Below are 25,190 nucleotides of genomic sequence, written 5' to 3' on the forward strand. Positions count from 1 at the left end.
TAAAGGAAATACTTAACTTTATTGTTTGGTCACCAGCCAGGAAATAAATACATTTTTGAGATACATTTTACCAACTGCCTTCATCAAGTGCATTTAGATAATTGACATTCTTTACCGATAAACAGAAATGCCTCAAAATAAATTATACAGAGCAGCTCAACTTTTCAGTCAAGATACAAAACATCACTTTTCCGTCAACGAAACCTTTAGCCATACAGCCACCACATGGGATTGCCACCTTCTTGCCTAGGTACCGTGAAAGTGCTTTAAAATGCACCAAGCCACGCTGGAGCCTATTAACCTCACAGGTCATTCTCCCTGGTCCACCTGCTATAAATTGCAGGATTCTAGTTTGGCTCGCAGTGGATGAAGGTGAAACACTGGCAGCTTAGGGACTGCCATTTCACTGGCTTCTTAAGAGCGTTTCAAAGCACAGGCCCCATCTCCAGGCCAGAGCCTTGCATCCCTTTGCCCAGCCATCATAAACCTGGTGCCTTCCTGGTGTTTTTGACAACTCCCATCAGCCCCAGCCAGCACAGCCATTTTGGACTACAACTCCCATCAGTCTCAGAACTGATGGGAGTTGTAAGTGCAAAACACCAGGAGGGAACCAGATTGCTGAAGGATGCTGAAGCCCAGAAGTCTTTTGATCTATATTGTGATGTTAGCCTGAAAGCAGGAGACCAGGAAATCTAGTACAAACAAGGCAACCTATATGTAGAGCAAGGTATTACTAGACTCTTTTCATATAAAATGGCTTGGACATTTAGATTACTGGGGCAGGGCATATGCAGTCATATGAAGGCAGGTTTTGTTAATAAGGTGCCCAAGAGCTACCTGTTTGTTTCCAGTGATGAAACTCACTCATAGATGTTTCTATATACATGGCTATTAAAGTTGCTCATGATGTATGAGGAGGCAAGTGTACGTATCTAGAACCACAAGTAACAAACCATCATATAAAAACTATTATTTCATAGTTAACAAACCAGGCACACTGAACCATGGTTTCTTCAAACAACTTTCCCATATTTGGACAAAATGAGAAAATGGAAGGCTCAAACATCTTCCTGTTGTGCTTGAAGGAAGAAGAGGAGGTGGAACATGCAAGCTCATGGCTTGACCCAGCTTGTATATGTAAACAAACCACGGTTACATCTAAATCAGGCCAACAGCTTCACATAATTGTTGCTTAAGTGCAAGTTATCTCAATTTCACTTGTGAGTAATAAGTTAAAATCTACCCTAAATCAAGATGCAGTACAATTCACAGCTCAGGACTTTCTGCAGCGCAAGAGCAGTAACGCCACCCATGTAAAGTGTTTGCAAGGACCAATGGTCTCTTCAAATACTCACTGCCAGGTCTTCAACCCACTACCAATGCGGGCAACAGGCTGTTCACACAAGGATTCCTACAAGACGTAATGGTCCATCTCTACCTTCATATGCTCAGTGCACAACTATTTCTTATTATAATTTCACAGAACGCCTGACTTCCTGCACACAAAGTTCTGATGAGTTAATAAAACCTTCCTTGAAAAAGGAAGCTCAGTGACTCTTCCCAGTGCTGTGGGGCTAATATGACCTTCATGAACCCCACCTCTCACAAGTTATATTTTAATATTTGACATATATAATCCTAATTTCCCTGTGCTTAAATCATTCCTTTCATTTATATTAACCTCTAGCCAGACAGATAGAAATCAAAGAACAATATCTGTCGACAAAGCTGAAATGTGAGACCTAGACTTGCACTCAGAAATTATTTTCCCTGCTTTAGGACTTCAGCAAAGTTACTGGGATTCTACAACTCTGTAAATTTCTTTGTACCTTAATTAACCTGTGGAAAACATAAGGCAGCCTTCCCCAACCTGGTGCCCTTCAGCTGTTTTGCACTACAATTCCCACTGGCACCAGTCAGCATGGCTGTGCTGAGGTCACTGGAAGTTGTAGTCCTAAACAGCTGAAGGGCACCAAGTTGGGAAAGGCTGGTTTTAGTATCCCTTGAACGAAGAGAGCCCTGCAGCTCCACAGTGGTTAAATGGTACTCTCTTTAAAATAATTTTTAAACCATTCCAGATTACAAGGATAAGGGAAGAAAAAAGACACAATGTAAAATCTGATCACAGAGACAAAAAAAATGAAGGCAGATTGCAGAACTGGGGGTGGCAAAAAAAAGTTCTAAAACTTTTTCCCCCAGCCTAGTAGTTCAGTGGCTGGAGAAATGTTTTTCCCTACCATTAAGAAAGTACTGATAAAAAAAATTTAAGGCAGCACTTGCTAGTAAGTATGTGGTCTGGAAAAGACAACCAGCAGGTAGAAAATTCCCATAAGACTAGCTTACTTCAGGACCTTCTTGTTACTTTTTCCAGAATCAGAAACAATCAGGCAGGACATCTATTCTAACACCTGCAACTCCTCCTCCTCCTGTATCACCACAACCTCAATACCAAAGATCAATTGTACACTTCAGCAAAAGTCCAAACAAGGCTTGATTTCATAGTTCTTTCTAGCTTCTTTTAATCAAAGTGAAGCAATCTTGTATTTGCTAGGATATCTAATCGCAGGACCCGTCCTTCCAGCCATCTCGCCAGCGCTCATCTATAAGGGAACAGTCAAATTCGGGCTTCCCCAGCTTCTTATTGACCTCGTTGTGAAGCCGGCAGAACCACTGCGTCAAATTACGGCGGTTGCTGGCATCAGGTTGGTTTCTTCGTAATCTGTGTATGAGGGAAAATCAAACAGAGTCCAATGGCATTTTGTTGAACTTCCCATTCACCAGAAGTGGCTGGTGCCCCCTAAGGACTGGTGGGGTGCAAGTCAAGGAGCCCAACAGTAAGTGAAGCCAGAACCTATAACAGTTACAGCCAACTCCTTCTGGTTCTGTCCCCATCCTCCTCTCTATGACGTTTTGCAAGGGGCAACACTGAAACTAAGGAGCAGGAAGAAGATGGCAAGCAGTGCCACTTCCCAGACTGGTTGTAAGTATGGAGGTAGGCAGGTGGAGATTGGCAGAGGGCAGACTGAGGTTAGCAGGGCTGTTCCTCTCTTCCCTGATGGACCAGCCTCTACTACAATCCACCTCATACCAAGATTCCTGGGCTGGGAAGTTAAGAGAGTGTTAGAACAGGTGTGAAATTGGATTATATTCTCACCCCAAATAAATTCCTGGGAAGTGTGGGAATGGCATCACACTCTCAAGAGAGCAGGCTTGAAAATTACAGGCAAAATTGCCAGTGATTTAAGATGGCTCATCACTTGGACCTTATACAGAAACAAGAGCAAGCCTCAAGGTGGGTGCTTAGTGACCTAGTATTGCGGTTAACAGAAATACCATTGTGACGCTAAATGCCACTTCTTGCAGGTGAGGCATGGGACCTATTTGGCTGATTCACTCACCTGCTTCTCAGGTCCTCTGCACATTCGTCACAAGGGAAAAACTTGGAAAACAAGTTGATGAACTGAACCATGTCTTTCTGCTCAGTTTTAGTGGGCCGATCCGGGTAAAACGCTGCCATTGTGTGAAGAAACGACCACGAATTTCTCCCCAGTTGTTCTCTATCTAAAGGGCAATCAGGAGGTAACTCCTTCTCTGTGGCTCCTGTTTCCTAGATTGGAAAAAACATGTACTCATCAGCAACAAGCCAGAGAAAACACAGAACAGTCCTGCACACTGTGACTCTAAAGCAGATTTGTAAGTCACAGCTGTGTCAAAGGCCCTGCTCGTTTCCCCTTCCACTGCATATGCAAACTGTCCTCTGTCAGTTTTGGGATTAAACCAGGTTGGGCAAAGCATACTGTGCCAAGTCACACTGTGATGTCAGCACAGCAGTCTGTGCTGTGATGTCAGCACAGACAGAACACCTCACCAATATTTGTATGCATAGTTTTCAGCTGTAATTAGTAAAACTACAGAAGATATGCCCAAATCTTCCGTATACCCCCCAAGAATCTCTCCCAAGCTGAGCCAGAGCACCAATAAGCAGGACTACAATGGCAGGAATCTCCCACCACAAAGTTTTATGGGACTCCAGAGACAGAGCAGTTTTAGAAACTAGGATAGAAAAGCTAAGAGCCAAATGGCTTCTGGGACTTGGGTTGTGGGCACCAAAACAGAATGTCTAGGCCCCACTGGGGGGTGGGGTATCAGCAACACTTTTTTATTATTTTGATAAGCATGAACTAATATGCAATTCGCATGTGACATGTTGTTAATATCACATTTTTAGCAGACATTGTTAATACATGTTTAATTTGGTGTTTACAATAAAAATTTTGGTACCGTACTTCAGTTTTCAAAACACTCTACTGTGAAATTCCTTAACATATTATCTATTCTTAACATATACTTTGAGGCTTCAAAGCACATACATTTCAGTAAACCTTGAGTGTCAGCCAGGCGCAAAAAATGGAACCTAGATTTTTTGAGGTACTTGCAAATGGAGTATCTTTAGGTGCAAAATATGCCTGGTGCCCTGCTAATTTTGAACCCAGAGACAGAGCCACTGTATCCTCAGGGCAGAAAGGCATTGAATAGCCACTACTTCCTAGAGGCCTGAAGAGAGCTCCACAGGTTTAAATAGCTTCTGGGAACAGGTCTTTGAACAAGGAAGATCAACCCATGGTCCCACTGGACCCTGTAAAAAACCTAGATAGAGAAATTAATGGGCATGCCTAACTTAGGTTCTTTAATTCCAGTGGGTCTTATCTGAACTTAGAACTTAGTTGGATATACCTCAGAGAGTTAAACTCTTGGAACTGAATCAGAAATCTTTTAGTTACCGGTATTTACTTTCAGCAGTCATACATAACATTTTTAATGCTCAAGGCAGTTTATAGTTATACTCAAGGCAGTTTATAGTTATACTTAAGGCAGCTTCTCATGTCTCTATAAATTCAACAAGGAAGGAGAATATCTCTGCCCCACATGATTCATTCCACAATGATTGGGAAAAGACGGGTCATATATATACTTTTTACAACACTCTCTCCATGTCCCAAGGGCAATTTCAAACCTGTGACACCCCTCTCCTTACATCCCATAATGCCCCATGAGCCACCTGCAGTTTCCAGAAACAACTGAAGTAGTTTTTGTTCCAACAGGCTTTTCCCAGCTGGATCAATGGGTCTTTACTGCAAGTGCCCACTTGCTAGGGTTTTGGTCTTGTGCTAAATGTATCTGTTGGTTTGGAAATTTTAATTACCTTTTGTGTGTCTCACCTTGAGATAGTTGTTAAGGAGTTGTGCAAGTTGTGTAGCGGTTACAGTGTTAGACTAAGATGTGGCAGACCAGGGTTCAAATCCCCACTCACTACGAAGCTCAGTGGGTGATCTTAGGCTAGTCACGGTCTCTCAGCCTAACCTTTACAGTTGTTGCGAGGATGAAATGGGGAGACAGAGAGCCATGTACACCACCTTGCACTTCTTAGGGAAAGGTGGGATACACACAGTGCTTTTTTCTGGGGGAACGCAGGGGTACACATGCCCCTAAACATTTTGTAAATCTTTGTACTTTTGTCCATTTACTGTATTTATTTCCCCCCGATTCGAACTATAAAATGGTGATTTTCTTGGGTGAAAATGAGAGGACCCCTAAACTTTTTTTTTTAGAAAAAAGAAGCAATGCCTATACATGTAATAATTAAATAAGATCGCGGCATCGAGCTTCTCCCTCACCCTCCACTCCCCTTAGTCCCAAGGCAAGCGAGGGACCGCCTGCTCTCGCCCCCTCCCCAAGTGAACTCGCCCAGCTCCGCCCGCTCCCGCCTTGCGTCCTCGCGGGGCTCCCAAGGGCCACGGCTCCCTCCTCCCGCCCTCCCTCCCTGCGGCCTTCCGAAGCCCCACTGCCAGCCCTCACCAGGTCCGACTGCTTCCTCTGATCCCGTATCCAACTCCTGAAGTCCGTGCAGGCCCGACAGGGCGGCTTCTTCTTCTTCGGCTCGGCGGCCGGCAGAGGCTGCCCCTCCGCGGGTTTTTCAGCCCCGGCCGTCGAGGCGGAGAAGGGGAAAGGGAAAGCAGGCGCCGGTCCGGACGTGCTGGGGCTGGGCGCCGCCATGTTGGGTGCGCGCAAAGCATGCTGGGCCAGAAGGGGCCCGCCCCTTCGAGGGGGGGAAAAAAGGAGGCTGAGAGTGGTTGTCAATGGCAACTCCTGTAGGCCGCTTCCTAGGACGGGAGGGGCGCTGTTGTTATTTTTGCAGCCGAGGAAGAAGACCTCAGTATTAATAACACTAATATTCGTATTAAGAATAATATTATTCTTATGAACAGACTGCAGTAATAACAGTAGATGAAAAATAAGGGAGGAGGTTTCAATTATTCATAATAATAATAACGCAGCCTAATTAACAGACGAATAATAATAATAGATGGAAATTAAGGTGTGGTGAATATATTTTTTGTTTTTTTAAAAATACAATGTTAGAAAATAAATAATACAATTTACAATTTTTTGCTTTTTATGTCTCTCCCGTTCCATTTTATCTAGACATCCTCTACAATCTGCTGAGCCTTGCAGTGCCATCAGCTAGAACAATGGTAACACCAGAAATTATTTTCTAACTCTTGTTTACTTTATGACTATATAATTATCAAATATCAAGCCTAATTAGCATTTAGTGTAATGCCATAAGCTACAGTTTTCTTTATTCTGGAGTAGCTCTATTAAAATTAATAAGCTCCATCTGCATGTATGAACTCCTATGACTACAATTAATGATGGGAGGGGTGACTGAGTTTATTCCAGACTACATGGCTTGCAGGAATGGGTTTTATAATATTTATAAAAGTACAACAAAAACAACAATATGCATTATAATCTTTGCTCAGAGCTGGTGTAGCTAATTTGAGGCTGTGTACACACCATAAATTAAAAGCATTGTCGCTTCTCCCCTGTAAGAATTCTGGGAACTGTAGATTACCCTTCTACCGCATAGCTACAATTTGCAGCACCCTTTACAAACTGCAATGCTCTACCTCCACAGTCAGCAGCAGTAACATTTGTGAATAGTAGTTGCTGGAAGATGCAGGAAGGGAATACAGAATGCTCTTGTTTCCACAGGCCTCTGGTTGGCCATTGTGAGAACAGGATGCTGGACTAGACAGGCCAATGTGGCCTCATCCAGCAGGCACTTCTTATGTCCTTACATGGCTCAAGGGAAGAGATCGTGAGAAGGCATCTTCCAAAGCAATCCCACCCCACGAATAGCTTTGGAGCCTTCTTGCCTCTAGCCTAGCCCTCACCCCTTTTCCTGTTTCTGCTGGAGTCTTCTTTTGCTTGCCACGCCTGCGGGCTCTCTTCCGGCCAATGCTGCCAATGGCAGATCTTAAAAACATGGGGTCGGTGAGATTCGGCAGTCGAAGCACCTTGCGCCTGCTGGACCTCCTGAGCGGAGGAGGTTGTGTCTTGCTCCTCGTGAAGTAGGGTGAAATGTGAGGAGTGTTGCAAGCTGGTGCAGATGCAGAAGGTTTGGCCGAGATGGTAGGGCATGGCTTCTCTGTCAGGGGCTTCTTCCTGACCCAGTAGAACACCAGCATCAAACGCCTCCTAGATGGGTTGGACATGCCGAAGAAGGTGCTGGAGGCTCAAAGACCAGGGTGCCTTCAAAGCGGAGGACGCAGCAGGCAGTTGCCTATCAATGGTGCCAAATCCAAGCAAATGTTAGCTCCAGTCCTGTTAAATCAATCCAGCAATTATGAACGTTAAATAAGGGATTAATTCCTCAGGCAGTATGAAAAGACTCTATGTGGCTTTTTAATAGCTGGGAAGCTCGCAACTACTGCCACTGTTGACAGCCTGTTGCCCCTTATCTCTACTTGAATAGGTTATGTCACAATGGTCCCTTCATCAGGTGTTTGTGAGCATGACAATGCTGTTGGGAGTTTCAGCAATGAAGGCTCAGGCATAACATACTGTTTGAAAGTCTGAACATTTCCTCTTTTTTAAACAAAATTTATATACCACTTTTATAATTTATATACAAATTATTAGGAGAGTAAGTTAAAAATATACTGTAGTTTATTCACTTATAGGCTAGTTGACATACTTTATTCCTTATACTTCTATCCCACCTTTCCTCCACAGAGCATACACACTTCAGCCTCCACCTTCTCCCTTTTATCCTGACAGCAGTATTGTGAGCTAGGGCCATAGCTCAGTGGTAGAACAACTGCTTAGCATGCAGAAGGCATCAGGTTCAGTCCCCAGCATCTCCTGGTGGGACTGGGAGAGATCCTGCCTGAAATCTTGGAGGGCTGCTGCCAATCAGCGCGAACCAGGTATCTTCAGCCTTTGAAGACCCAGGACCTCCTTTTAATCATACATGCATTTGGGGACCCATTTCTTAATCTTTTCCCATATATTTGCAGGGTGTTAGCGCTCTTGTTGCAACCCGCCTTAGATCAGGCTGCAGCATGTTACTGGGTGCCAACCCACCAGCTGAAGACCAGTGGTGTAGACAATACTGAACTGAATGGACCGGTTTCATGTGTTACTCTGTGTTGGGCTGAGAGAAAGAGAGGAACTGGCCCAAGGTCACCCAGTGGACTTCATGGCTGAGTTTGGGATTTGAACCCTGCTTTCGCAGATCCTAGTCTAACACATCTAAAACATCTGGAGCATTCCAGCTAGGGTGGGGATCATGCACATGGTCTCTCATCTGAGCCTTGTAAATGGTGCTGAGCCTTTGCTTCCTGGTTCTAAGATGTTTTGGCAAGTGCGGGGGTTTCTTTGATTTTTTTTTTCCTCCAGAAGCCGAGCAGAAGAACAAAGTTGACATGTTAGAGCCTCACTGAATGTGACTTTGGGTGTGGGTGGGTGTTACTTTTCCAAATAAAGAGGAAATGCATCACCCACAAAAAAAAAACATTGATGTGCATCAACTTTTCATATGCTAATTTATTAATAATAATAATAAAAATAATTGAATTTATATGCAACTCTTTCTTCCAAAGGAGCTGAGAATGGCAGATGCACAGTTTAAAAGCCAAGCCAAGCCAAGCCAAGCCATTCTAAAACAGTTAAAACAGTTAAAAAACAATTATAATTAAAAACATGTAAAAGCAGTTACAGCTTAACATTCTTCTATCCAACTATCTTTGGGCAGAGGCGTAACTAGGCTCCTGTGTGTTCTTGGCATGGAGCCATATTGGTGCTCGCTCCCATCTCTTGCACCCTTGGCAGGAAGCTGTATTAGCACCTCTGAATCTAGAGAGACCATGGACCAGAAACTCAAAAAGTCACACTTGAGCTGCTGCAACGGCTTTGGAACTGCCCATCAGCAACAGGGCAGAGGCTCCAGGCCTGGACCTCATGCTGAATTTCTGCTTTGACTTCCAGAAACATGGCACATGTAGCAAGCCGATGATGGAACTGCCCTGACAACCTATCTAAGCTATCTAGGAAGGTTTTTAGACACTGATGTTCTCCCATTCCCCTAAATGACCAGGACAGCAAATAGCTAGCAAATGTTTAGGTTGGGTTTCTGAGTCAAAAAGGTGTTTTCCCAAGGAAATAAGATAATAAATTGTGGCAGACAAGTAGAACATTTTTACTTTTGCTTTGTTTTCACATATGAGGAAATCAAAACATGCAAATTGACTCTCCAGGTTGCTGTAAGTATTTGCAATCTTTGGCCTATATTGAGCAAGACCCCCCACTTGTGGCAGAGTGCTAGATGGTTTTTTGATCTCTTCCTGATCCTCATAAAGTTTCTTTTGGTTGCTAATTGTTTAGTTGAATTTAATGGGCTCATCTTACACATTAATATAATGTTATCTTTTAAGTTAGACAGCATCCTAAACCTAGACAGCATCCTAAAAAGCAGAGACATCACCTTGCCAACAAAGGTCCGTATAGTTAAAGCTATGGTTTTCCCAGTAGTGATGTGTGGAAGTGAGAGCTGGACCATAAAGAAGGCTGAACGCTGAAGAATTGATGATTTTGAATTATGGTGCTGGAGGAGACTCTTGAGAGTCCCATGGACTGCAAGAAGATCATACCTATCCATTCTTAAGGAAATCAGCCCTGAGTGCTCACTAGAAGGACAGATCATGAAGCTGAGGCTCCAATACTTTGGCCACCTCATGAGAAGAGAAGACTCCCTGGAAAAGACCCTGATGTTGGGAAAGGAGAAGGGGACGACAGAGGACAGGATGGTTGGACAGTGTTCTCAAAGCTACCAGCATGAGTTTCACCAAACTGCGGGAGGCAGTGGAAGACAGGAGTGCCTGGCGTGCTCTGGTCCATGGGGTCACGAAGAGTCGGACACGACTAAACAACAACATCTTTTAAGCATGTATGGGATGGATCTGGGTATATAACTCTGATCCAACAGGACTCTTAGTGTTCTTAAAACATCTGGTGGGCAGTAGATTGGGGAAGGGTGTGGTAGGCTTTCCTTTTGAGTTAATATGTATATATGGCACTTGGTGTAATAGGGTGTGACCTATTTTCAGGGTGTGACCCCTGAAATCTTGGAGGGCTGCTGCCAATCAGCGCAAACCAGGTATCTTCAACCTTTGAAGGCCCAGGACCTCCTTTTAATCATACATGCATTTGGGGACCCATTTCTTAACCTTTTCCCATATATTTGCAGGGTGGTAGCGCTCTTGTTGCCACCCACCTTGGATCGGGCTGCAGCATGTTAGTGGGTTCCAACCCACCAGCTCAAGACCAGTGGTGTAGACAATACTGAACTGAATGGACCGGTTTCATGTGTTCCTCTGTGTTGGGCTGAGAGAAAGAGAGGAAGTGGCTCAAGGTCACCCAGTGGACTTCATGGCTGAGTTGGGATTTGAACCCTGCTTTCGCAGGTCCTAGTCTAACACATCCAAAACATCTGGAGCATTCCAGCTAGGAAAGGCTGCTGTGGAATTGCTTACTGCTTACCTGATGCAGGTGGTAGGTCTGAGTACCTACAATTGCAATTTCCATGCTTTATGGTGCACGGGCAAAACTCTGCAGAAGTTCTGAAAAGTTCTGAATTGCCTTGATGCTCTGCCACTGAGCTATGCAAATTGACTCAATAAAGCACACTAGGATTGCTTTGTTAGCTGCATATGTTGGTTGTATCTGGGTGCTAGGCAGGGGTGACCCATGCAGTTTAGCCACCTGAGGCAAAAAGGTCATTGCCGCCTTCTGGCCCCAACCGCTGCGTTCCACATCTGGTGCTGCTGTGCCCCAGTACTTGCTGAACTTGGCAGGAGGCAGTGTTTTCCTTAAAGTGTTGCTGCTTGCTTGGCTTCTCTGCCCAGGTGGAAGCAGTGGAACAGGTGGGTGAAGCGCTGCCACTTGCATTCTGCTGCCAGATACGCAACTTGGGTTGGCTGGCTGTGGTGCTAGCAATGGAAGAGCAAATTCAGGAATCTCCAAATTTTAGATCCATGTTTTCTGTTCATATTTATTTTCTTCTACATCCAACTGCTACCTCGTAACACTTTGCCTACTTTTGTGTGTGTACACACTTAATTTGCAGGTGCTGCTGATATTTGCACTGGACACAGTAGAAATGTATCAACTTTTATTATTATTTTTTACAGGAAGGATGTGAATTTCCAAGGGCCCTGTAAAGTCCAGAGTTACCATAAGGCTGATCTGCTTTTAGGGTGGGGATCATGCACATGGTCTCTCATCTGAGCCTTGTAAATGGTGCTGAGCCTTTGCTTCCTGGTTCTAAGAAGTTTTGGCAAGTGCGGGGTTTCTTTATTTTTCCTCCAGAAGCCGAGCAGAAGAACAAAGTTGACATGTTAGAGCCTCACTGAATGTGACTTTGGGTGTGGGTGGGTGTTACTTTTCCAAATAAAGAGGAAATGCATCACCCACAAAAAAAGACATTGGTGTGCATCAACTTTTCATAGGCTAATTTATTAATAATAATAATAATAATTGAATTTATATGCAACTCTTTCTTCCAAAGGAGCTGAGAATGGCAGATGCACAGTTTAAAAGCCAAGCCAAGCCAAGCCATTCTAAAACAGTTAAAACAGTTAAAAAACAATTATAATTAAAAACATGTAAAAGCAGTTACTGTTTAGCATTCTTCTATCCAACTATCTTAGGGCAGAGGCGTAACTAGACCCCCATGTGTTCTTGGCATGGAGCCATATTGGTGCTCGCTCCCATCTCTTGCACCCTTGGCAGGAAGCTGTATTAGCACCTCTGAATCTAGAGAGACCATGGACCAGAAACTCAAAAAGTCACACTTGGGCTGCTACAACGGCTTTGGAAATGCCCATCAGCAACAGGGCAGAGGCTCCAGGCCTGGACCTCATGCTGAATTTCTGCTTTGACTTCCAGAAACATGGCACATGTAGCAAGCCGATGATGGAACTGCCCTGACAACCTCTCTAAGCTATCTAGGAAGGTTTTCAGACACTGATGTTCTCCCATTCCCCTAAATGACCAGGACAGCAAATAGCTAGCAAATGTTTAGGTTGGGTTTCTGAGTCAAAAAGGTGTTTTCCCAAGGAAATAAGATAATAAATTGTGGCAGACAAGTAGAACATTTTTACTTTTGCTTTGTTTTCACATATGAGGAAATCAGAACATGCAAATTGACTCTCCAGGTTGCTGTAAGTATTTGCAATCTTTGGCCTATATTAAGCAGGACTTTTTACCATGGATGTTTCTGCAATCCTTTCTTTTTAGAGTGCATACCAACTTCCTCAAGGGATCATTTCTCTTCTCCATCAGCTTCCAGTAAATCCTAAAGGCTACTTGAGGTCTGGGATGGGATATTTTTTGATTCAGGAAAGATCTAAGAATATTAGAAGAGACCCACTGGATTACATCAAAGCCCATTGTTGCACAAGACTTCCCATTCAATGATGGTCACATTCACACCATGCCTTTAAAGTGCTATGATACCACTTTAGCATGGTATGCTAAAATAGCTTTAATATCGCTTCCCCCAAAGAACGCTGGGAGGTGTGGGTTGTTAAGGGTGCTGAGAGATGCTAGGAGACCCTTATTTCCCTCAAGGAGCTACAATTCCCAAAGACATTTATCAATCATATTCCCAGATAACTCTTCCCAGGAATTTTTGGGAACTGTAGTGTACCCCCTCACAGAGCTACAATTCCAAGCAACCTTAACAAACTACAGTCCCCAGGATTTGGAGGGGCAGAGAAAGAAGCTGTGTGCTTGAAATGTACATTAATTGTGCCCTAAATGTATGGTGCAAATGTGACCTATGTCTGTGTACTTCTCACTACGTATATTCATGTTCATGGGGATCATAGAATCACAGAATTGTAGAGGGAGAATTTATGAGGGAGTCATTCACAATCGCCTTTATTGTAATTTGAATCCATTGGTTTGGATCCTTCCTTCAGGAGTAGGAGAAGCCTGTGTTGTCATATAAAGTATAATGGATTATTTCTCAATATTGATAGAGCACCAGAGAATTCCTGGGTTTGCAACCCTTAAGGTGGCCCTTTAGGATGCCTTGCCTGAGAGCAGGTGCATGCACACCATGGTTTTTAAGCACATTCTCTGCCAATTAATACTGGGAACTGTAGTATTCCCAGTATTCATCAATTGTAAACCACAGTTCCCAGGATTCTTTGAGGTGGGAAGGGGAATGTGATTTATACATATGGTGTGTACACAGCCTTAGACTTTGGAACAAATGGCTTATTTTTATTATTTATTTCATTTATATTCCGCCTTTCCTCCAAGGAGCTCAAGGTGACTTATATGGTTCTCTATTTCTTCATCACAACAACCCTGCGAGGTAGGTTAGGTTGAGAGGCAGGAACTGGCCCAAGGTCATCTGGTAGCTTCATGGCCAAGCTGGGATTTGAACCCTGGTCTCCCAGATGTTGGTCCAGCACTCTAACCACACTGGCTTATGGGGGCTTTCCCTGTTTTGATGGAAGTGTGTACCCCTTCCCTTACTTTAAAATGTGGTACACCAGTCTTGTTAACTTGGGGGGGGGCTCCTGGTCATTGTACCAAGTGGGGCCCATGGACATTTGACCCAGATTCCTGGCCTGATGGCTCCACTGCCTGAGAGGACCGTCAGATCCTGGAGCTGGCCTGGCCCCACAAGAACCCTTAAAAGCAGAGCGTTGGTGGAGCCAAGTCAGCATTTTACCCTTGCCAGATGGACCTATTTCGTGAGCAGATCCCACTGTGGCTAACTTGCTCTCTTTGCCCAGTCAATAATTCTTCAAACTTTTGCTCACCGTTTGTACCACTTCCTGATGCTCTGTCTGTTTATCAGTCCCTCACCCCACCCCAATTTGTTGCAACAATATACTTCACCCCCTTAATAATTAACAGCACTTGTCTATCAACATTGTCTTCTGGCCATCTCAAGGAAATCATATTGACTTTGCAGTCCTGAACACCCTCCAGAAGCTGGGTTTTGCCCCTCAAGCCCTTCTAAGTCTGGGCTTGGGCCAGGCAAAAGCTACAGTCAGGCAAAAAATATTAGACACCGAGAGACAACAGGACTGCGCAAGGTGCCCGACTATAAAATCGGAGAAATCGAGAGAGAGATATAGCCGCACCGGCAGCATATCTCGTATCTAGAAATGCAAGAAGGGCCTTTACACTCGCCAGAAGCTTGGCTCTTCCCTCGCCGGTCCTGGATGGAGCCTTTAGAAAAGTCCCGTACGCTCAGAGACTTTGCACCTGTCCATTGGGAGAGATAGGAAGCCCAGAACACTTGTTCTTTAGATGTCCCTTTTATGAAGAGGCACGTAGTAAGATCATTGATCCCCTACTGGTGAAGCTCGCCGACCTCCCGCAAAAGCAAAAATTTGACCTTTTCCTGTTAGGCAAAAATCAGAAGATGACCTGGATGGTCGCCAGATTCTGTGTACAGATCTGTAGGCGCAGACCATCGCCCAACTCAAAATAGTCCTGCATGAAAATCCCCAAACTCGATTCCATGGGTGGCTCTGAGTCAACTCCCTGGGATAGTTTATTGTTGTACATTGTTTTTAAATTTACTGTTGTACATTGTTTTAATTGTCTGTTTTACTTCTGTGACTATACCCCCAAGTGTGTTTTATAAGCTGGTCTCCGACTGTAATAAATTATCTTTATCTTTACCTTATATTGACTTTGCAAATACTGCCGTACCTATCTGTTTCTTTGGGGGAATTTCTTTAATTTCAGTGTTTCCTTGTTAAAGTCAGAAATGTGACAAGGGTACGTTGCGCAATGGATTCATTGGTGAGAGAGAGGAGAAAAAGAAAGGAATGCAAATTTGGGAGGGGAGGAGCAAATAGCTGAATAATGGGGCAGTGCTTTTGTTGTTTAAAAAAACAGGTGTCTTGATCAAAGTGCCATGGCTGCCAGCACAAAATGGCTGCCATGGGCATAAAAAAAGGGGGAGTGGGTACACTCTAAAACCATTGAACAAGACCTTGTGAACCATCACCACCAACCACAGTGCAAAATTCACTGTGATTTGAACACCATCCTTCAACCTGGCACCCTCCACATTTCTCAGCCTAACCTACTCCATAGGGTTGTTGTGCAGATTAAATGAGGATGGGGGAAACCACCCTTTGAGAAAATGTGACATATAAATGCAATAGAAGCATAGAATTGCAGAGTTGGAAGGGACCCCAAGGGTCATCTAGTCCAACCCCCTGCAATGCACAAATCACACCGAAATCATCATCATTGCAATAATGTTTTGGACTACTGTACATTATTTGTCTCTCTGTCCGCTATGTAACTATTTACAAAATTAATGTAACTTAAATTCATTTCAATGCAATGTGAAGGAAATGTCAAACTGATATAGAAAAAAGCCACTATGTATCATTTGCAGACTTAAGCAAATAACAAAGTTGTGAATGAGTATTTATTGCATTCACCTGATGGATTTCCTTTCCTGACCACAGATGAACACACAAGCTGCAGCAGTCTCTGTTTCCAATTTTGTTTTTATCAGAATTCTCTAAAATTCCTACTCATGATAAAACAACTCCCAGAGATTAGAGGTTCAGAGCATTGGGAGTCAGCTGGCTTGGTCCATATGAATGAAGTGGGGGGGTATTTAGGATGCTTCTTTCTTGAGTTTGGATTGGTGGAACAAATTCTGCTCCCTCCTCCTCCATTATCCTTGTGTGTCTCTATTTCCCAATATGGAAGGCTGGGGGTGGGGGGGCAGGTTTTGGATCAAAAGCTGGTCAAGGGCATTTGCCTACAAGGTGCAACGGATGATGTCACAATTAAAGGGCAACATGATTTTTAGTAAGCTGGCAGTCCTCATCAGCAGAAGCACTAGGGCCAACTTGTGCATTTGTTCCTTACAGACATTTCTGCCTGTGATATATCTTAGTATTATATATGATGCTTTAAGAAAACTCTTTCTTCTAGTTTATCTGTTTATTTTTAAGTAAAACTGGGTTTTTAACCTAGTTAAGATTGACCGTTAACTTTGCAGAGTAATTCAGTCTCGGAAGCTGCCACAAAGGGAGCAAGGGATGGTACAAAAAAAAACGCAAAAATGAACCCCAAAGAAGTAACCTTTTCAGCTTGCTATAGCCAGTGCAGTAAAACTTCTCCCTTTAATGTGGAATGAGCTTTCTGGGACAGCAACTAGGGGGAAAGTGCTGTGTTGTCGGGGTGTGGATAAAAGGGTTGTGACTCAGTGGGAGAGCATCTCTTTTGTATGCAAAAAGTCCAAGGTTCCACCTTCAGAATCTTCAGCTAGGGCTGGGAATGCCCCCTGCCTGAAACCCTGGAGAGCTGCTGCCAGTCAGTGAAGACAATACTTAGCAAGATGGATCAAGAGTCTGACTCATAAATATAAGGCAGCTTCCTATGAGATGTGAGCCTGTGTCTCCCTGCTCCTGACACTCTACACCACCCTTTTGAATGTGCCAAGGGTCCCAAAATGTATTGGGGGAGCAACAAACAAGGTTGATCTCCTGAGAGATGGCCTTGTAGGGGGACTGGGCTCTATACCTGCCTCCTTTCCCTATAGAATCTCTCCAGGGTTGCCAGACTTTGCAACTTCTGGGCGGAGGAGGAAACCTGAGTTTTAGAGCCAGCTGGGAAAAGCTGGCCCCTCCTCCCTGGGTGCTCCTAAATACCTGGCCTGCAGGAAGGAGGTGCTTCAAATAGATCTTGCAAGACAAATGGAGCATCGTCCTCTGGGGGAGATGAGCAGCGGCAGGTTTCCCGTGGAGGTGAAAGCAGTGGGCTTGCTGAAGCATAGAAAACAAAAGGTATTTCAGTTGCCCCTCTGCTACTCCCACAGTAAATGCATGTGTGTTGGGTCTGAAAATATTTTTAGGTGTGGAACAGATTTTAATTTGTTTTTATATATGGAGTTCATCTGAATTCTTCATGTTTATCTAGTCTAATCCCCTCCAATGCAGGAATCACAGCTAATTCCCTGACAGATGGCCATCCAACCTCCACTTAAAAACCTCCAATGGTGAATCCACCACCTTTTGTGGTAGTCCGTTCCACTGTCGCGTGGTTGCTGCCACCAGAAAGTTCTCCCTAATGTTTAGTCAGAATCTCCTTTCTTGTAATTTGAACCCATTGGTTCTGAATATTACCCTCTGCAGCGGCAGGAAACAAGCAATCTGTGAGACAATCCTTCTGATATTTGAAGAAGGATGTCATATTACCTCTCAATCTTCTCTTCTCCGGGCTAAACATTCCCAGCTCCCTCATCTCTTCCTCATAAGTCTTGGTTTCCAGAATGTAGTGTAGCTGTAGCACTGAATAAGAGCTGGCTGGGAGACACTCAGGGCCTGTAGGAACCATCTGCTCTATTTCCCTCCCCAGGTATGGATGCTTCTTGTCTCCTGGTCAGATCAAAACAACATTCTCATCTACCGGGAGTTTGAGGAATTTAAGAAACTCCATGTAAGTTTTCTTTTGAACGTAAAGGGAGTAAGATTTGAAACTGGGGAGGCCAGTTTCCCATGCTTGTGCACAATGATTTCTCCTCTGTTGAGAAGCATGATAGTACTCATTTTCCCTTCTTGTTTCGCCCTTTGCTTAGAAAGACTTGAAGAAAAAGTTCCCTATTGAAAGTGGTCTCTTGAAGAAGTCTGACCGGACCATCCCCAGGTTTCGAGGTAAAAGGGGAAGAAGGGAGGCCTTTCATCAGATTTTAATTTTACGGTGGTACCTCAGGCTACATACGCTTCAGGTTACAGACTCCACTAACCGAGAAATAGTACCTTGGGTTAAGAACTTTGCTTCAGGATGAAAACAGAAATTGTGTGGCGGCAGTCGGAGGCCCCATTAGCTAAAGTGGTGCTTCAGGTTAAGAACAGTTTCGGGTTAAGAAAGGACCTCCGGAACGAATTAAGTACTTAACCCGAGGCACCCCGGCGCTGCATATGCTTAAGACAGCCCTGAGTATAAAGGATGGGGGATGGGAGAGGAGGTGCTGCCAAGAGCCACCACAGCATCCCTTGATGGCTTTCCCCCTTCTGTTGGGTCCCCTCCAAGATGTAAATGTGATGCTGAAGAAGAACCAGAAGTTGAGCAGGTGCCGGGAGAGTCTGATGTTGCTGGAGATTTACTGTCAGGAGCTCCTGAAGACAAAAGCCAGGATCTCCCAGGGAGAGGATGTCGTCCATTTTTTTGAAGCACAAAGCCGAGATATGGACCCTTCTTTTCCAGAGAACAGGTACCGTCATTTTTTAAGAAATGAAACTATATATATCTATGTATTTAGAAGGACTAGCGTCTCTGTGTGCATTTTATATATCTAAAGGTGGGGGTTTTTGAGGGGGGTTGCAACAATTAATTATAATATGGAACTTGCCCTCAGGTTTACAATCTAAATGACACAACAGAAAAGGAAAAGGGATGGGGAGGGAGGAGAGGGAAAAGCAAACTCAGGCAGCAGGGCAACCTCTTTGAATATGATAATGGTCACAGTTAACTGGCCAGCTAAGGCCCTGAACTTAAAAAAGGAACTGGTTTGGCTGGCTCTGCAAGTTTTCGCGTATAGATTTTCACTTCACATACAGGATCATAGGTTTGGAAGGGATCTGTATCATTCCAGAATGACCCCCAAAACCTATAAAAATTCTGGTAGGGCTCTGTCACTCCTTGGCCTGGTGACCAGCCTTCTGTGACAACAGTCAATTCATGGGTCAGAGCTGCTTGCCAACTTTCATCTCTCACCTTCACGGCACTCCTGTGTGTGTGGTCTAGAACAAAGCAACGCCCATCACTGTGGCTTGTCTGTTCAGACCAACCCTAAAGCTAAGTCAAACTGCTGTTTGCAAACCCACTTCACATGTGGTTTCCAACCTTGGCTTGCGAGCCCCTAGCAGGCCAGTGGCTTGCCACTTCCAATATTATGCCAAAATACAACGAAGCTTCCCAAATGTTGGAAGTGATTCTGTGTCTGAATTTAGCTGTATTCATTGTACCGGTTTTAATTCTCAGGGTTGCACACATGGGAGTGTGGTTGTGGCAAGGGTGAGGAGAAAGGGTGGTAAATGGATTGAGCAGAAATAAAAACCTTTTAGTTATGACCCTCAGAGCTGCCTTCGTGATCTGCTGACTGTCGTTTGCAAACAAATTCTGACAGATGTAAGAGTTGCCATTACAGATTGGCTCCTGAAAGCTTTCCCCCACCCCCTTTCCTTCTTTTGGTAGCTGAAACTGACAAATTAACTTTTGTATATTTTCAAAATGGAAAATGACATGAACTACTGCAGAGACGGGCACATTTCAGAGTAGGTTGAAATAATAATTGCAGCAAAATGCCACGTTGAAGGAAACCGCTAGGGATCATTGTGCATGTGGGTTTTTATAGAACTGATCTGTCAGATTAATTGATCGAGATACTTCAAAGATTCCTAAATGACAAATACCTCACTGGCCTGCAGCCAACATAGCACCAGAGTTTTCTTTATGGTTATGAGAGTTTTAAGCATTTGTCTTAATTCTAAGCAGTGACATATCAATGAGCCATTGCTATTGATAGGCCACATTTTCATAGAATCATAGAGTTCAAAGGTACCCCAAGGTTCAACCCCCTACATTGCAGGAATATGCAGGTGTTCCATAATGGAATCAAACCTGTGACGTTGCCGTCATCAGCAACACACTATTTTGTTTATATGCTTTCCTACTTTCTTTGCATGCTTTTATATACAGGGAAGTGCCCTGAGTGGTGGATTATTTATTTATTTTTATTGTGCATGCAGAAGATCCCAGGTTTGATTCTCAATGACATTTCTAGGTAGGGTTGGGGAAAAGCCCTTGCCTGAAACCTATAACAGCTTCTGCCAGTCAGTGACAGATGGACCATGGGTCTGAGTCGTTGCTCCCTATATTGCAGTCTGCTGCTTTTCTGATGAGATGTTTTCCAGGATTCCAGCCTTGAAAGGCACCAAGTAATATTTACTAGGCAAAGTTTGCGGGGAGAGTTTCTCCTGCAAGTTCCAAAGATCTCAGAAGCCCACTCTGGAGAGCGACTCGGAGCAGGGCTTTCATGCAGCTGCCTCTGTTCTGTGGAGTAACATTTGTGTTGAAATACGACAGACAGCCACTGTCTACACTTCCCAGAAACAGCTGAGGCATTTTTGTTCCAACAGACTTTCCCAGCTAGGTAAATGAGTCTTCACCGTGTGTTTTCACTTGTTAGGATTTCAGTCCTGTTTCAAATGTATTTGTTGTTTTTGCTGTTGTTGTTTTAAACTGTTTTAAATTATCTTATGTGTAAAACACCCAGAGACACTGATTCTGAAGGGAGTTAATAAATTAATTGCATTAGAAGTAATAAATGGTGTCACCAGGGATGAAATTTGACTGGAGACCAAGCTCAGTGAGAAGACAAGTTTTCCCGATCTGCTGTAATTTCTTTGGAATTTATTCCAGTTCAAAAAGGGACATAGAATCCTAGGAATGGAGTTGGAAGGGATGTCCTACAAGGGTCATCTAGTCCAACCCACTGCAGTGCAGGAATCACAGCAGACAAATCATTCCTTCCACTTTTGCAGCATTGTGATTTTGCCTTCTGAAATGGGCCCAGGGAAGAAAGAGACACCTTTGCCACCCAGCACGACCATCACACAGCCAGTCATCTCCCAGAGTTACAGGTGCCTTGAAGCCTATGAGACCAAAGACACAAGCAGCAGGCTCTTCAGAGCCACCAAGGGGGAAATACTTGAAGTCCTCATGAAAGACAAGACAGGTATGCTTCTTTACTCCAGTTCTGTATGCATAGGCAGCCCTGTTTAGGGAAGTTTTTAATGTTTGAAGTTTTATTCTGTTTTTAATGTTCTGTTGAAAGCCACTCAGAGTGGCTGGGGAAACCCAACCAGATGGGTGGGGTAGAAATTATAAAATAAAATAATCATCATCATCATCATCATCATCATCATCTAGTTTTTAAGGTTGTTGTAAGGATTATTGACAGAGGTGGGAAACCTGTGAACCATCAGATGTTGCTGACTACATCTCCCATCATCCCCATGGGATTAAGGAGTGCAGTTGACCCCACACATCAGCTTCTGTCTTTAAAAAAGACACACTGGGGGAAACTTGCAGATGGCCTCAGTTTCCTTTCATAGTCATTATTTTCTGCAGGATGGTGGCTGGTGGAAAACTACTGGAAACAAATTGCCTGGTTCCCAGCCCCGTACCTAGAGGAGACGGAGGAGGCAGCTGCCACTGAGGAGACCGAGGAGACAGGTGAGTCTGGACAAGTCTCTCAAGTGACTCTGATGCTTTCTCATAGAGGGGAACATCAGGCAGGTGCCTTAGGTGCTGAGTCAGGTCATTTGTCACCTCTGCCTCAGGGTTGTCTATGCCAGCCTCCATCAACCTGGTGCCTTCCAGCTGCTCTGGGCTACAACTCTCGCATCAGCCCCAGCTTCACAGAGCTATGCTGGCTGGGGCTAATGGGAGAGAGAGACAGTCCAAACATCTGGAAGCAAATCCCCCAATGTATGGCTCTTTATACACATTTTTTGGGTTGAAGAACTGCACTGCAAGATCCAGAAAAGCAATATGGAGGACAGCTGTGCTTCGGTTTACATATTGGTTTGGGAAGTTGCCTACTTGCCTTTGTTCTTCCTTGCTCATGTGGTGTATTGTTTAAGAAAACAAGTAGAGAGCTGGAAACAGTTCCTCCTCTTTTCTTTCAGGGATGCTGTATTATGTCACACAGGCTTATGAGGCCAAGAAGTCAGATGAACTGTCTGTGAAGATTGGGGTTGTGGTGGAAGTGCTGGAGAAATCAGATGATGGATGGTGGCTTGTTTGGTAAGCCAGTGGGGCTGGGGCTGTTCGTGGATCAGGATAACTTGTCTGCTAGTGGCCAAGCATTGGTAACTGCAAAGTTTGCTTACTGTAATGCACTCTGTACGGAGCTACCCTTGAGGTTGGTTTGGAAGCTGCAGCTGGTACAGAACTCAGCAGCTAAACTGCTGATGGGCACCAAACATTGTTGGCTTATTATTATCATCATTATCACTGATTTATTAACTGCCTTCCAATCACCATCACAATGCATTTTACACTAATTAAAAGCAAGTAATCCCTCCCCACCCAACCCCATACATTTAAAACAAGACAGGAGAAGACTGAGAAGTGATGTGACAGCCATCTTCAAATATCTGAAGGGCCATCACATGGAAGATGGCGCCACCATCAGGGATGCCTCTTAGTAACCAAAAGCTTGGAGATGCTTGCCACAGATATCATCTGTGCCATACAAAATAAACTAACAACAGTAGAATGAAAGGTTCAGCCCTGTGAGAGGTAGCCTGCTGTTCCAGGCTGCACAGCAACATTCCCTACCCCACCCCCCACCTGCAAAAAATGAAAATGAAAAAACAAACCAACCCATTTTTGTCATCCTGGAACTTATTTTGCTTTTAAAGTGACGTTTTTGCATTTTTGGTCTTTCAGGTATAATGGGATTACAGGCTACGTCCCTTCCATGTTCCTCCAGCCATACAGAAACCCTCACAGCAAATTCTTGACTCTCGTCAATAGCAGCCTGTGTTACTCTATGCCAAACCTATCTCAAGCTACTAGTCCCTTGAGTAAGAGCTCCCCAAGCCAACAGAGAGGCTCTTGTGAGGGTGCTGCCCAGGTTCATTCAACCAATATGACGATGGAAATGCAAGAATACAACACGCCCCCAAGTAGAATGAGATCTCACTCTCTGAGTGTGTCTGTGGCCGTAACCACATCCGGGCTGGCAAGCGGGGTGGACTGCTTGTCTGACAGCTCAGGAAACGTGAGTGGACAGGGATATGAGTGGCCCCAGAATCCTGAGGTGAATAGGGTGAGGAACAGCAGCCCTAGAGAGACCCCCCTCCTCTGTTCCTCAAGGAGTCATGGCTGTCTCTCCCCGCCCCTGGAGAGCAAGCATCAAAGCGACTCTGGCTTTGAGGAGCAACCGTTGGGCTCGTCCGATACTTTGCTTCGCTCCTCAGATTCTGAACCCGCTTCTGGTCATCCAACGATACCCCCACGCCCTCAGGCCCATGAAATCCTCCAGAGGTGCACCACCATCACCAGAAGAGCCCTGCGAGGGGCTCTGGCCAGGGCCAGCCCCACTGCATCCTCTCAAGCCTGCCATTGAAATGGCAACATAGAGGGTGCAAAACAAGGGGGGTAGCAGGAGATGGTTCAAAACACAAGTGGGGGGGGGGGGAAGTGCCAGTACTGAGCAAGGCAACAAACGCAGCCCTACATGTGTGCATTTAGAACTCGGAGCCTTAATGCTTGGAGAGTGGGTAAAATGGAAGCGACTCTTGCAGGCCTCTCTGACGGATAAACAGGCTCATTTAGCTCTTGATACAGGAGCCTTCCCCAACCTGGGGTGCTCCAGAGGCTTAGAACTATAGCTCTCACATCAGCCATACTTCCTGAGGCTGATGGGTTATAGTCCCCCTCCAAAATAAAAAAAACCCAATGACTGCCTGATTTAAGTAGGGCTGAAAGTACCACCCCATTAAATGTGTGGTTCCCCATACTTTGCCTTTGGACTAGGGCTGGAGAACCTGTTGCCATCCAGATGTTGGACTACAACTCCCAGAATTTCTTGGACATGCTGTCTGGGGTTAATGGGAGTTGGGAGTAATCCATCACTGCCTTAGGGTGACCCTTATAGTGATTGTTAATGCTAAGAAGGCAATGGATTAATTTGAATGGAGTTGTGTTTTCTCAAACCACCAATGACTGAAATTCCTCTCCACTGTAGTGTGCAATTTGACTTGCTTGCTTGAGCAATCTCAACATCTTTTATCTGCAGGCACTTGCAGCAGAGTGCTTGATGGTTTTTTGATCTCTAGTTGAATTTAATGGGCTCATATTACACATTAATATAATGTTATCTTTTAAGCATGTATGGGATGGAGCTGGGTATATAACTCTGATCCGAGTGTTCTTAAAACATCTGGGGGGCAGTAGATTGGGGAAGGGTGTGGTAGGCTTTCCTTTTGAGTTAATATGTATAGATTGCAGAACGAAGTCTGTAAATACATTTATCATACAAGTACTGTATGATTTTTTTTCAAATTCACTTGGTATGTTATTCTCTTTAGATGCATTTCTAAATATGTAAATATTTAAAAATATTAAAAGTGATTATTTTTAAGTATTTAAATTGGCTGTGTTGTTTCAAGCACTTGGTGTAATAGGGTGCATTTAAATAAAAAAATATTAGCCAATCCTTTCATATCCTTTCGATTCACGAGGCATATATTTTTAGGACCCACTTTATTTCTGAGATTTTAAGATGCTTTAAACTGCTTTTAATATTGTGCTTTAATTATTGTACCCCCCCACCTCGGGGGCTCAGAACAACACTGAACACCAAGCCACTGGATACCTTGAAATGGAACTGGCTGGAGGATCTGTTCCACTGCAAGTGTTATGTGGTGGGCCGGGCTGTTGACAACCCTTCTTGCACCTCCTCTTTTTTTGCTGCCCATGGCCTGAAAGGCAACTGTGACCCACGGTTTGCCTCACAGAGCCAAGGGCACAGTCACCACAGCACTGTTTATCACCTTTGCTTAAGGCTCTTTGTGAAGCTAATTGAACTTCAACTCCTCACAGACACCTCATAATCTCCAGACCGCCCCACCTAGAGTTGGGCTGCCTCTTTTATAGCCATAATGTTGTCCACTGGGCAATCCCCACTTGTTTTCCCGTCTTCTGATATGGCCTCTGGTGGTCAGGGCCACTGCCTAGAATGGAGTATTATTTCATTCTGAAAACTC

The 25,190-nt window shown here is 44.3% G+C and overlaps 2 protein-coding genes across 6 annotated transcripts; one reads left to right on the top strand and one right to left on the bottom strand.

Moving 5' to 3' along the window:
- GFER (growth factor, augmenter of liver regeneration) lies at nt 1-7,797 on the bottom strand. Of its 2 annotated transcripts, XM_083584771.1 has the most exons (4): nt 7,239-7,797; nt 5,857-6,161; nt 3,399-3,607; nt 1-2,719 (listed from the first exon to the last, which is right to left on the bottom strand). In XM_083584771.1, the coding sequence occupies exons 1-4, from the start codon at nt 7,483-7,485 to the stop codon at nt 2,557-2,559; spliced, it is 924 nt and encodes a 307-aa protein (XP_083440897.1). In that variant the 5' UTR covers nt 7,486-7,797; the 3' UTR covers nt 1-2,556. The 2 variants fall into 2 exon arrangements, with proteins under 2 accessions (XP_083440897.1, XP_083440898.1); XM_083584772.1 differs by lacking the exon at nt 5,857-6,161 and having other exon boundaries at nt 7,239-7,795.
- NOXO1 (NADPH oxidase organizer 1) lies at nt 6,107-25,062 on the top strand. 4 transcript variants are annotated; one of them, XM_083584751.1, is made up of 10 exons: nt 6,107-6,214; nt 6,484-6,533; nt 16,949-17,192; nt 17,764-17,844; nt 17,984-18,059; nt 18,439-18,619; nt 20,952-21,145; nt 21,541-21,645; nt 22,101-22,218; nt 22,867-25,062. In XM_083584751.1, the coding sequence occupies exons 3-10, from the start codon at nt 17,103-17,105 to the stop codon at nt 23,546-23,548; spliced, it is 1,527 nt and encodes a 508-aa protein (XP_083440877.1). In that variant the 5' UTR covers nt 6,107-6,214; nt 6,484-6,533; nt 16,949-17,102; the 3' UTR covers nt 23,549-25,062. The 4 variants fall into 4 exon arrangements, with proteins under 4 accessions (XP_083440877.1, XP_083440879.1, XP_083440876.1 ...); XM_083584750.1 differs by having other exon boundaries at nt 6,169-6,376; XM_083584753.1 differs by lacking the exon at nt 16,949-17,192.
- Nucleotides 25,063-25,190: the final 128 nt, after the last annotated feature.

Source organism: Podarcis filfolensis, assembly GCF_964270895.1.
Source record: "Podarcis filfolensis genome assembly, chromosome: 14".
In the NCBI taxonomy this organism is placed as follows: Eukaryota; Metazoa; Chordata; class Lepidosauria; order Squamata; family Lacertidae; genus Podarcis; species Podarcis filfolensis.